This window comes from Bos grunniens, chromosome 3 (genome assembly GCF_055505025.1).
Source record: "Bos grunniens cultivar Pamir isolate PY7600 chromosome 3, Bosgru_T2T1.0, whole genome shotgun sequence".
In the NCBI taxonomy this organism is placed as follows: domain Eukaryota; kingdom Metazoa; phylum Chordata; class Mammalia; order Artiodactyla; family Bovidae; genus Bos; species Bos grunniens.
The window spans coordinates 20,946,752-20,960,272 of record NC_141167.1 but is presented as its reverse complement, the minus strand read 5'-3'; the positions used below and the strand labels follow the sequence as shown (position 1 = coordinate 20,960,272).

General features: G+C 39.1%; 1 protein-coding gene and 1 long non-coding RNA gene across 14 annotated transcripts in view; one reads left to right on the top strand and one right to left on the bottom strand.

The window, feature by feature from the left end:
* LOC147375241 (uncharacterized) overlaps positions 1–13,521 on the bottom strand; it is a 30,702-nt gene that overhangs the window by 4,179 nt on the left and 13,002 nt on the right. The gene's annotated exons all lie outside the window — the stretch shown is intronic.
* Positions 1–13,521, top strand: part of GPBP1L1 (GC-rich promoter binding protein 1 like 1) — a 73,206-nt gene that overhangs the window by 49,329 nt on the left and 10,356 nt on the right. For all 13 annotated transcript variants that reach the window (XM_086386098.1, XM_086386079.1, XM_086386036.1 and 10 more), the window contains exons 6-7: positions 7,355–7,427; positions 8,530–8,723. In XM_086386098.1, coding sequence (XP_086242224.1) covers positions 7,355–7,427; positions 8,530–8,723 — 267 coding nt within the window. The remainder of the gene's footprint in view (positions 1–7,354; positions 7,428–8,529; positions 8,724–13,521) is intronic.

The window sequence follows — 13,521 nt, the reverse complement described above, 5'->3', positions numbered from 1 at the left end:
CCAAAGAGATGGGTGAGGTAAATTAGAGGTATGCCTTTGGAAACAGAGGTGGTAGTTGAGATTTATGAATGGACAAAATCATCCAAGGAAAGTAATATATTCAGAGAGGAGGTGTGTGGAATAGCAGTAAGGGGGATTAAGAAGTGATTAGTTGAAAAAGAATGGGATATATCAAGAAAGAATAAAATTTCTTTTCTTTTTTTTAAATGGCCATGCTGTACAGCATGCAGGATCCTAGTTCCCAAAACAGGGATCTAATCTGCGCCCCCTGTAGTAGAAATGTCTCTTAACCGCTGGACTGCCAGAAAAGTCTGGCACATATATTTTTAAATGGTAGCTGTTAGTAAATGTGGTTGAGAGCTTTGTTCCTGGCAGTTTGATATTACCTTCCAAGGATAAGAGAATGAATTGATGATGCATGGTACACTGTTCCTTGAAGAAGGAGCCAGGTGTGAGGGTAGTCTTGTAGGATTTGGGCTTTAATGTGTGTGGAATCTGAGAGTAAGAAATTTGTGGAGAGAAGGGATTCTGAGAAGGTACAACAGTGTAGCCATGGCTTTGAGTCTTACCAAATTCTCCAGTAAGAGCAGAGCTCCCTTTAATTCCAGGAGCAGTATTAACATGTATATTCTCACTACTTATATTTAGCATTGTACTGGAGATCCTAACAAGTGCAGTAAGGCAAGAAAGAGAAAATGCATTATAAATTAACAGAAAGAAATAAGTTTCTATTCACAGGTGACATGGTTGCTTACATAAATTGTAAAGACTAACGAATTAACAAGGTTTTAGGCTACAGCGTTAGTTTTTTTTTAAGTCGTATTTTTATATACAGTTGAACCTTGAACAACATGCTGTTCAAGAGTTCGAGCTTGCATATCCATTTGTATGGAGATTTTTTCAGTAGTATATACTATAGTTGCAGTATATGATCTGCAATTGATTGAATCCACAGATAAGAACTCAACAGCTTATATGTATACAGAGGGTTTTTTACAAAATTCTAAAAAGCCTTTGAAAACTGCTTAGGAATAAATTTAACAGAAGATGTGAGAGACTTTAATATTGAACCACAGAATATTGCCAAGGGAAATTAAAGATCTAAATAAGAGATACATTTTGAATGGAAGGCTGTGAATTAGAAGATTCAACATGGTTAGGACATCAGTTCTATGGACTGTACAACCCCAGCAAGCATGCTTTCTTATATTGAAATAAAAAGACCTAGAATATCTAAAGCAATCTTGAAAAAGAAGAACAGTTGGAGGATTTATACTTCCTAACATGAAGACTTTGTATAACGCAACACTAATCAAAATGATATGACATTATTATGCATATAGATTGATAGTACGGCAGAATAGAGAACCCAGAAATAAACCTTCATTAATATGTTCCTTTGATTTTCAACAGAAGTACCAAAGCAAGCCAATCAGTGGAGAAAGAAATGTTTTTAACAAATTGTGCTGGAACTGTTTATCTATCTATATATAGGTATAGATGCTGCAAGTATGTGTATGCTTAGTCGTATCCGACTCTTTTGAGATCCCATGGACTGTAGCCTGCCAGGCTCCTCTGACCAGGGGATTCTCCAGGCAAGAATACTGGATTGGGTTGCCATGCCCTTCTCCAGGGGATCTTCCTTACCCAGGGATCAAACCCAGGTTTCCCACATTGTAGGTGGATTCATGACCATCTGAGCCACCAGGGAAATCCAAGAATACTGGAGTGGGTAGCCTATCCCTTCTCCAGGGGACCTTTCTGATGCAGGAATCAAACTGGGGTCTCCTGCATTGTAGGCAGATTCTTTACCAGTTGAGTGACTAGGGTAGCTTCTCTGATGGCTTCTCCATCTATACCTATACTTTCTCTTAGGTATAGATCGGGCTTCCCTGGTGACTCAGATGGTAAAGAATCTGCCTGTATGCAGGAGACCCAAGTTTGATCCCTGGGTAGGAAAGATCCCCTGGAGAAAGGGAATGGCAATCCATTCCAGTATTCTTGCCAGGAGAATTCCAGGAACAGAGGAGCCTGGCGAGCTATAGTCCATGGGGTTGCAAAGAGTTGGACATAACTGAGCAACTAACACATACACACACAGGTATGGGTATATATCTTCTCTGCTCCTATCACCTAGCATATAAAAAATGAATTTGAGATGGTTTATAGACCTATGGTAAAGCCTGAAGTGAAGACAACTTAGGAGAATATCTTTCTCACATAGGGGATTTTTAAAAAAGATTTCTTTGACCTAGGAAGCAGTAATCATAAAGGAAAGCATTGATAAATTGGGCTTCATCAGAACTTAGGACTTCTGCTTGTCTCACAGACTCAGGAAAATATTTGCAGATCATAGATTTGAAAAGGGGCCTGTAGCCATAATGTGAGTAACTCCTACAAATCAGTATTTTAAAATTATAAATAAGATTTGAACAAATGTTTCACAAGGAAGATATAAGAATGGCCAATAGGCACATGAAAAAATGGTCAGTGTCATTAGTCATAAAGGAAGTGTGGAAATTTAAATTAAGGCCACTATGAGATATTGCTGAACAGACTGGCTAATATTTAAAGTCTGAAAACACTAACTTTGGTGACATTTTTGAGTACTTGGAGCTCTCATGGAGGTGTGTGTAGTAGTACTACCATTTTGGGAAGAGGAAAATCTGGCAGTTTCTTATAAAATTAAACATAAATCTGGTGACCCAGTACTTGCACTTCTGTGTATTTACTAAAGAGGCATGGAAGTCTATGTACATTTACTGTAATTTTTTTCATAATAACACAAAACTGGAAACTTCTTTTTTTTTTTGGTGGCCATGCCATGTGGCCTGTAGAATCTTAATTCGCCAACCGGGGATTGAACCCAGGCCCTCGGCAGTGAAAGCATGGAGTCCTAACCACTGGACTCCCAGAGAATTCCCAGCAAACAATTTAAATGTAGAAACAGGAATAGAAAAATTGTGGTGTAGTCATGTAATGGACTACTTAATACTATGCCGTGCTCTTTGCAACCCCATGGACTGTAGCCTGCCAGGGTCCTGTGTCCATGGAATTTTTAGGCAAGAATACTGCAGTGGGTTGCCATTTCCTACTCAAAGGGATCTTCCCAATCTAGTCTCTTGTGTCTTCTGCACTGGCAGATGGATTCTTAATGGACTACTTATTCAGTAATAAAAAAAGAATGACTGGATGAAACATGACGAATCTCAGTGAAACTTTACACAATAGAGTACATACTGCATGATTCCATCTATATGACACTCTAGAAAGCCTTCCCAGGTGTGTCAGTAGTAAAAAGTCTGCCAGCCAAGCAGGAGACATGAAACTCTAAATGCATGATGTATAGGAATTCTTTGTATTACTTCTAAGTCTGAAATTACAGGATTGAAGAGCCAGAAACTACATGGACATCACCTACAGTTAAATAAAGTGAGGTATTGCAGCATAGGGGCAAATTACTGAAAGCTATAAAACTTGAATGATAATTAGGTATTAGCATTTATGCAGGAGAAACTGAAGGAAACAATAGGGCATCGAGCATCCCCAGATTTTCATAAGAGCCAGGAATTGTTCTGGAAAGCTTAGAGAACATTTGAGAACAGCAGCTAGAAATTAGGGGCGGTTTTCCATATCCCCAAAACTAGTAAATACAGAGGTATTCTGGGATAAGGTTTGAAGGGTCTAAGTGGATTGATTAGGAGAGAGAAATCTTTGAGTAATTTGACCAAGGAAAGTTAACATAAAGAACTTAACAAGATATGGTAATGAGTGATTGGCTAGCAAGAAGTAAAGAGAACTCTAAATAATATAAAGAATACAGAGTTCTGGGATTTCCCTAGTGGTCCAGTGGTCAGGAGTCTGCTTGGCAGTGCAGGAGATGCAAATTCGATCCCTGATTGAGGAACTAAGATCCCGCATGCTGTGGAGCAACTAAGCCTGTGTGCCACATCTAGACAGCCCACACTCTGCAACTAACGTCCATGCATGGCAGGTAACAAAAGATTCTGGCATGACACAGTGAAGATCCTGCATGCCAGAACTAAGACCTGATGCAGCCAAATAAATATATTTTTTAAATATATAGAATTCTAAGGTAGCGAATTAGCAGATACAAGGAGCTGCCACTGACCCTAGGGCTAAGACAGAGTGCCCAAGAGTGCTCTCTTGCCCCATCACCACTCCCAAGATTGAGATCAAGATCTTGTTGGAAGGGCTTAGCTGTGGTTCACTGAATGGCAGAGCAGTTGGTAAGGTGCTTCTTTGGGGAACATACTGGAAATACGCCCTTTAGAGTACCTCATAAAGCTGTTCATGGGAGATGTCAGTGCTGTAAAACCACTCAAGTCAGCACTCACTTGTACTTTAGAACCCAGCTTAGAGCAGGAGCAGGGTGCTGCAGGAGTCTGCTGAGTGAGCACACAGGGGCAAGAAGCAAAAGTCTGTCCTTGCTATCTACTGATGAGATTACCGTGCCAGCAAATTAACAAAGGGAGTTTTTTAAAGTGCCCAGATAAATTTACATAGAACAAGCAGAAAGGATGACTGGAACCAAGAGGCAGTAAAATGATAACCAGCACAGAGTTCTATCCCTTTTAATCATAACTAGCCAGTGCTCCCTTCCAAAACAAAAGCCCCTCACTGAGAACAAAACTGTTGGAAATAGAATCCAGACTGAGCTGCAGAGACAGACAATAGAGACAAAGGGAAGAAGAGGTTTATATAAAATGCATGGGGAGGGGGTGGTGAGCTAGGATATCAAAGAAAGTATGCCATAGTCCTTTTGAGCACTCCATGGAAACAACAGAAGAGAGAGCTATAAGAGTGATATAACAAAGCTATCTTGATCCACATTCACAAAAATTGATCACATAAAAATGGAACAACATGAAAGGATCAAGATAGTAAGGAACAGAATATCATTTCTATAGCCCATGCAAAGTACACCTGCAAGATGTGCACAATACAGATAGGAACCATAACCTGCTATTTTACAATTTGAATAAATGGTACAAGAAAAACATAACCAGAAAAATTCGCAGTGCTAGAACTTGGGAAAGAAACAATAAAAGTTCAGAAAAATGAAGACTAAACAAAGAGCACAAGACAATAAACAGTAGTGTTTTCGAAGAATTAAAGGAAACTTTAAATGAAACTGAAACAGATTGAGATTTAGAATTGAAAAAGAGATGCGGTAATTTGACCAAAAAAAATCCAAAAACTCACCCTTCAAAAGAATAACAATGAAAAATGTAAGTGCTAAAAAGTGTAATTCAAGAATAATTTTATGAAATACAGTAAGACTTGAAACTACAAATTGAAAGGACAGCCAGACCAGTCATCCTTTGTATATCAAGACACAAAGAACAAGTGACTTAGAACAAAGAAAAAATCAGATATACTTTGACAACAAAGCTTTATAACCCAAGCCAGTGAATTAACTGGATACTCAAGCAAAGAAAATGTGAGCCAAGCATTTTATACTGTGTCACACTTATCTTCATTTATAAAGGTCACAAACATTGTGTAAGATCATTTTTATTAATCATATTGTTGATATTTTGTATCCTTGAAAATCAGAGGTATAAGAAAGGAAATACAGATAGAAATAGAAGATGTTTAGTAAAAAGCCCAATGCCCTCAATTTGAATTGGAAATATCACTAAGCCATGAGGTATTTCATCTTTCAAAATGTGTGTATATGCACATGTTTGTGCATTTCCAGGCTCTGTCCACTAAAAAGTACTGAACACAATGACCAGTACCATAATAATGTCCCTAGTGCCCAGATCGTGGTCTTGAAATGCCATTTCTGGACAGGATATTTATAAGATAAGCTTAGAATGTTTTGTTATACTACATAGTAAAGAAATAAAGATGGCTAGGCTTGTATCAAAAGGATTCAGAAGCCAAATTGAAGAGGTTCCCCACTGGCCAAACTTGGGATGTTTCATGCATCAATTAAGGGTAATAATTTCAAGTGTTTGATTTCCATTGTTGTTTAGTCACTAAGTCATATCCAGCTCTTTTTGCAGCCCCATGTACTGTATGCAGCCTGCCAGACTTCCCTGTCCGTGGGATTTCCCAGGCAAGGATACTGGAGTGGATTGCCATTTCCTTCTCCAGGGGATCTTCTAGACCCAGCAATCAAACCCACATCTCCTGCATTGGCAGACAGATTCTTTACCACTGAGCCACCAGGGAAGCCCTTAAATAAAATTAAATATGATCAAAGCTGTGAGTTCACAATGATACCCCACCCTAGAAACAAGCATGTATTCTGTCTTTTCCATGTGAATTCTACCACTGAATAGTGGAAGAATATATAATAGCTTATAAAGAAAGGATGATAAAATTAGATCATTGTATTGCACCACAGAAACAGAAGCACAGCCAGACATTAGGTATCTCCTAAGGAGAAAACAAAACCAGCAAGTAGTTGCCAAAATAAAAATGGGCGAGGGGATTCTATAGCCCCATTCCTAAAGAATAAGATTCAACCTCCCTTAAAACTGCTCCACAATCTGGCACTTTCCTATTTTGCCAGACATCTCTTTCCCCAAAGAAAGGTCCTTTCATTCCCTAGCACTGATGTTGAACTGTGTGCAGATCTCTGAGTATTTGATTCTTTTTCATGTTTTTCCTGTCTTGGTGTTCATTGAGCATTCTGTTTTGGAATCACCCATTTTCCAGCCTAGGAGTTCATCATTAAGGACTCCTCTAATGAAACTTGTTCTGATAGAACTTCTCTTTCTAGTAGAATTGACTATTCCTTCCTTAGTACTCCTTCCCTAATGTGAACGTTTATCATAGCACCTATAACCTTTTATTGTGCTTTCGGCTGCAAGTTTATCTTTTTAGGAAAACCATGTCCCTTGTGGGGATAAGGATTCTTCTTAATGGCCTTTGTAAATTCCCAGCACAGTCCTAGCACATGAGGTGCCTCTGCCCTAAAGCAGTCTTATTAAAAATGCTGTGGATATTACACACTTCACTGACCAGATTGTGCTCTTTAAATATGAAAAAAGTGATATACTTTCTTGTTCATTCAGCTTTCTCCTTAGTTGGCATATATATATCCTATAGGAAGATGAGAATTTGCACAGTGTTTTTGTTTTGTTTTTTTAATTTTTTACTCCTCTTATATTAAAGGAAATGAAAGCCACAAGAGCCTGAGATTAATGTAAGACCTATTGATTGGCATTTCAAAATATCTGTTTGTTAATTCTGAATATAGAGTTAAATAAGTGCTGCTGATAGTTATTTGATAGGTTCCATGATGAAGGCTACTTTGCAAAAAGTGCTGAAATGATTAGCTTTCTATATCAATCATTAATATACCCTTTTTTCCTAGCCTTCTTTGAATCCAGAAGCTGGCAAACAGAATCAGCCATGCAGACCTATTGGGACCCCTTCTGGAGTGTGGGGTAGGTAGATTTGCCATTTTAAAGGCAAAACTTTAAATTTATCTTATTAGCAGGGAGAGGAGAAAAATTTATCTCTTTTTTTGTTTGTTTCTTTATCTCTGGTTTCTCATCTCATCCATTTGCACATGGTAACTAACACCTATTAACTGTTACTCTGCCCCCACCCCACCCCCGCCCCAAAAATACCATTGGGATGTAAAGGTAGTGGAGTCAGAATAAAGACAATTGAGAGCTTGTAGAACCCTGAATTTGAAAGCAGATTTTAAGCAAATAGATTCTAAAGTATTCTTTGATAGGCTAAATAATACCACATCCTATAGAACATTTTGTTCAGCCAGGTTCTGTTTGCTGACTGTGGTGGTGGTATCCTTGTTTTTGGCAATTATAAATGATGATTGTTGTGTAGGTAGGGGAAAACCTATAAATACACACATTTATATGTATATGTTGGGAATAACTAGCTTTATAAAAAGTTATTAGACAAATCAGTATATTTCAAACCAAACCTGATTCTGTAGCATTGGGATGTTTGGCATTTACAAATTGTACTCTCCTAGTTCCTGTGTTATTCAGTAGCCAGGCATCTTACTAGGACAGCTTTAGTGTATCTAAATACTGGGTTTGGATTCTGAGTTGCGGGATTAAGGGCAGTTGCTATACCACTTCCCTTTTGTTAATGAATAGCTTTGCTCCAGTTCGCCTCATCAGAAGGTCCCATAGCAGACTCCTTTTTCCAGTTTTCTCTACTCTCTCTATTCTCATGCTGACAGGAGTTGCTACCCTTGGATATATTCTTGTTTGGTATATGCCTGAGTGATCACACTGCACATGAGGCATGTTATACGCCTGAAAGATTGCTGGTATCTTCGGGCTTTTTGGTTGAGTATGAATTTAGAATCAAGTGTTTGACATACTGCCTTTGTTCTTATGGTTCCTGAGTAGTGTCACTCTTGAGAATATCTATGAAGTGCACACCAGGAAATGTTTGTCACTTAGTCACAACTCTTAGCTCTTCGTTGAAAGTGAGGCCTTCATTTGAACTATGCTGTGTGTTAACCAAAAGGTTTGACATTCTTTTGCTCTCCACTGTTGTGTTTCACAGAAAACCCACCTAGTGCCAAGCAACCCTCCAAAATGCTAGTCATCAAAAAAGTTTCCAAAGAAGATCCTGCTGCTGCCTTCTCTGCTGCATTCACCTCACCAGGATCTCACCATGCAAATGGAAACAAATCGTCAACCATGGTTCCAAGTGTCTATAAGAACCTGGTTCCTAAGCCTGTACCACCTCCATCCAAGGTATGATTTGGAATCAGTTTTAGAACCTTATACAGCAAAGGTGGGATGAATAAATAAGAACTTAGTAAATTTGTTTTTTCCTGTTGAGTCCCTCACCAGATATTCATTTGGTACCACTAACTTATATGTATAGTATTTTACTCTTGTCTCCAAACTCTCTACTGCTGTCAACTACATGTTTAGTAGGCCTCTCATACTCTAGCTTCATCTTATAAACCTGCTTCTCTTGATGTGCTGTTTTCATTAATAATATCAACATTTATCTATCAGTGAGCTGAATACCATGGCTGCTGCTTCATTCCTCCTCCTCCTCACTCATTCCCCTGTGCCAAGCAGTTACAAAGTCTCTGTCAATTTTTTCCTCCATGATATCCTATGTCTTTGTCATCTCACATTTATTATTTCAGTGTACCTTCTATTGCCTCATCTCTCTGTATTTATCTTCCACTGAACTGTCAGAATGGTTATCCTAAAGCAGTTTGAATATATCCCATCCTTTCCCATTAAGTCCCTTTAGTGATCCCATACCATCAGTATAGCAGCGGTTGGATAACTTAGGGATCCCCTGGTGGCAGATGTAAAAGAATCTGCCTGCTATGCAGGAGACCCAGGTTTGATGCCTTGGTCGGGAAGATACCCTGGAGAAGAGAATAGCAACCCACTCTAGTATTTTTGGCTGGGGAATTCCATGGACAGAGAAGCCTGGCAGGCTAAAATTTATCTGTAAAGGGCCAGATAATTCATACTTTAGGCTTTGTTGGTCACACAATGACATATGACCTTTTGGTAACATTCTCTTTTTCTTTTTTTCCCCAACCCTTTAAAAATGAAAAAAAAAAAATTAGCTTATGGGTCATATAAAAATAGGCCTCAAGCCAGTTGTGGCCCATGGGTCATAGCTAAGCAACCACTGATGTTATAATACAATGTCTAGACTCCTTAGCATTGGCATGTATAATTCTATATAGTCTAAGCCCAAGCTATCTTTTATATGTTACTGCCCTTTCTTTCTCTTACCTAGGAGATTTTCCTTCCTGTTTATGTCATCCTCTCTGTGAATCCTTTTCTATCACATACGTCTGCTGCTGCTAAGTCGCTTCAGTCGTGTCCGACTCTGTGTGACCCCATAGATGGCAGCCCACTAGGCTCCTCTGTCCCTGGGATTCTCCAGGCAAGAATACTGGAGTGGGTTACCATTTCCTTCTCCAGTGCATGAAAGTGAAAAGTGAAAGTGAAATCGCTCAGTTGTGCCCGACTCTTAGCGACCCCGTGGACTGCAGCCTACCAGGTTCCTCCGTCCATGGGATTTTCCAGGCAAGAGTACTGGAGTGGGTTGCCATACATTCGTCTAAAGATCTAATTAAGCCTTGTAGCTGATTGAATAGCATTCTGTCTCTAATCTTGACATTTATTGTATCTGTTTCTTCACTGGGTGTAATCTCCTTAAGGGTTTCAGGTCTTTTTCATGTTTGTATCCCTAGCATTCTCACAAAGGCACACAATAATTGCTTGAATAAATTGTAGCCACTGCAAGGAAACAGAGTTTACTGTGTTATTGAAAATACTAGTGAGCATTAATTCACTTTTCTCTAGGCACCAACACTTGTTTAGGCTTGGTGGCTGAGTGGCAAAGAATCTGTCTTGCCAGTGCAGGAGACGTGGGTTCAATCCCTGGGTCCGGAAGATCTCCTGGAGGAGGAAATGGCAATCCCCTCCAGTATTCTTGCCTGGGAAATTACATGGACAGAGGAGCCTGGTGGGATACAGTCCATGGGGCGTCACAAAGTCGGACACGACTGAGACTCAAAACACAGGTTTTAAGACCAACACAGAGAAGTACATCATTGGTCCTGAGCCCCCATGAGCTGAAAGTTTAATTGGGATGACAAGATACAAGAGTATAAGGTCATATGATTGTATATGAAATAAAATAACAAATCCTAGAAACAAATCTTAAACAGATTTGGAACAACTAAATTAAAACACTCTTTACATTATTCAGAGGAGCACGATCAGCTTAGACTACAACCATCAAGGGAAATTTTACTGAAAAAATGTAATTTGAATGGATTTTTAGAGGATAGTCAAGATTTAGGTAGTCAGGAAAAAGTCTGGAAAGTACTACAGATTAGAAGAGGTGGTTAAGTAAAATGTTTTGAAAATAGGAAACAGTGGGCACATTTGAGGGATAATGAATGAACCATTCTAACTGCCTGGTAGTACTGGAAAAATATCAGAACTGATGGTCATTATCCTAGTGATAATGAAACTTGTCAGGGTAGAGAAGATCACCAAGGGAAAGAGGATAGAAGAAGAGTAAAGAATAGGAAAATAAGACTTGGGAAAATGCTTATTATTTGATAAATATTAGGAAAATAACAACGTAGTTAATAGGATTAAGAAATTGTACTCAGACATAGAAAAAATGGTATGCTTTCACAAATCTGCGAGGGTGAGTTTAAGATAGCAGCCAGGGTTGTCAGCATTTGTCAGTTGCTGCTGACAAGGGCAATAACGGAAAAGAGGGGGTTTGGACCTGAGCAGTTAGAAAGTTTTTGGTGACTTTGAGTTAAGGTTTTAGGACAGTAGTGTAGGGCTGAAAAACAAGATTTCAGAGGATTCTATAGTTATGTGGGTGGAAATGAAGGTAGTGGCATGTTTGAAACTTGACAGTAAAAGGAAACAATATAGGTGCTAGAACAGTTGAGTGAAAGGATGAAGAAAATCTGTAGGAAGAAGCCTGTGGGGACAACTTTAAATTTACTTGAAAGGTCATTAAAGGAACATGACCCAAGAAGAATACACTGATTGACAAGTGTTGTTATTTTTAAAAGGGGTTTAGAATATTAATCAGAGAAGGCAATGGCACCCCACTCCAGTACTCTTGCCTGGAAAATCCCATGGACAGAAGAGCCTGGTAGGCTGTAGTCCATGGGATCGCTAAGAGTCAGACACAACTGAGCGACTTCACTTTCACTTTTCACTTTCATGCTTTGGAGAAGGAAATGGCAACCCACTCCAGTGTTCTTGCCTGGAGAATCCCAGGGACGGGGGAGCCTGGTGGGCTGCCGTCTATGGGGCCGCACAGTGTCAGACACGACTGAAGCGACTTAGCAGCAGCAGCAGCAGAATATTAATTTCTTTTGATACAGAAGGGAAAGAATGTGAATTCAGTCAAGAGAGCAACTCCTATAAAGAAAGAACCCAGCATGGAAATTTAACAGCAGGATTTTCGAGTAGGCAGATAACACTTAAGTCCTTCTTTATAATACAAGCTTGAACAAGTTTCTAATGTTCTGAACCTCAACTTCATCATATAAAATGAAGGTAGTACTGCCTGTCTTTTAAGGGTTTCTGAGAGTTTAAAAAGTTTTCATAAGTGTTTCTTCATTGGGAATATCTGCAAACATTATGTTAAACTGTAGAAGAAGAATAAGAAAATAAGTGAGACAAAGTCATAGCCTCAGGGGTCTCACATCTTCTGTGGGTGAAGACGTGACAAAGAGAAAAGTCATAACACAGAGCTTAAGATCAGTTTAGCCCTGTTGTGGAGAATTGAGTTCAGAAAAGATGAAGATAGGAAAACCAGTGTAAAGTCTGCTGTTAACTGCCTTTGCAAAAGGCAGTAAAGCCAGAACAGGGATGTGATGCAAGTAACAGAGAAGAGGGGTGGTGATGGCACACAGTGGGGAGCAAATAAGAGGAAGAAAACAGGACACTGAGCATTCTTCCCCCGGAAACTGGGATAACTGTGGAACCATTTCACTGAAGTTAGAGAAGAAAGAATGCAGAGTTTTCAGGGAGAAGTTGATGTGAGTGGTTCTGGGACTCTTGAATGTAGGCTACTACGGGGAGAGGAGATGACTAATAGGCAGATGTGGATGTATCCATTCATTCATTTTCTCTCTGTTTAACAGTTATTAAACATTAAGGATCTGTGTATTTAAAAGCTATATGTCACTAGAGGCACAAAAACAATCTCAAAGGGTTTATTTTGAGATATAGTGAAGAGACAGATATGAAAAATAATTGTACTGCCTTCTTGGAGAGGGTCCTCATGAGTCTTTACAGATGAGGTCATATTTGAATTGGGTTTTGAAGTGACAAAGAAAGGAAGAACTACCATTTGTTGACATCTTCCTATGTTCCAGGACATTCACTAGGCCTTTTGCATAAAATATTACTTTAATCCTAGGATGTACAAAATTATGTAATGTGAGGTTGAATACAGAGTTCCAGAGAACAGCAAGGAAAGATAAGAAAGCCTTCCTCGGCGATCAATGCAAAGAAATAGAGGAAAACAATAGAATAGGAAAGAGTAGGGATCTCTTTAGAGATACCAAGGAAACATTTCATGCACAGATGGGCATGATAAAGGCCATAAATGGTATGGACCTAACAGAAGCAGAAGATATTAAGAAGAGGTGGCAAGAATACACAGAAGAACTATACAAAAAAGATCTTCATGACCCAGATAACCACAATGGTGTGATCACTCACCTAGAGCCAGACATCCTGGAATGCTAAGTCAAGTGGGCCTTAGGAAGCATCACAACGAACAAAGCTAGTGGAGGTGATGGAATTCCAGTTGAGCTATTTCAAATCCTAAAAAAAATTATGGAGTCAGGATTCTTCAACTAGATTTGTCTGACTTCAGCTAGGGCTGTTTACACTGCCCCAGAATACTTTCCTTCTTGATAAAGGATAAAAAAGAGGAAGATGAGAATTCTGGTTTTGGAGTCAGACTTCATGCCATTCTAAGTACTTGGAATATAGTATTGGCAGCTTTGACTGTGTG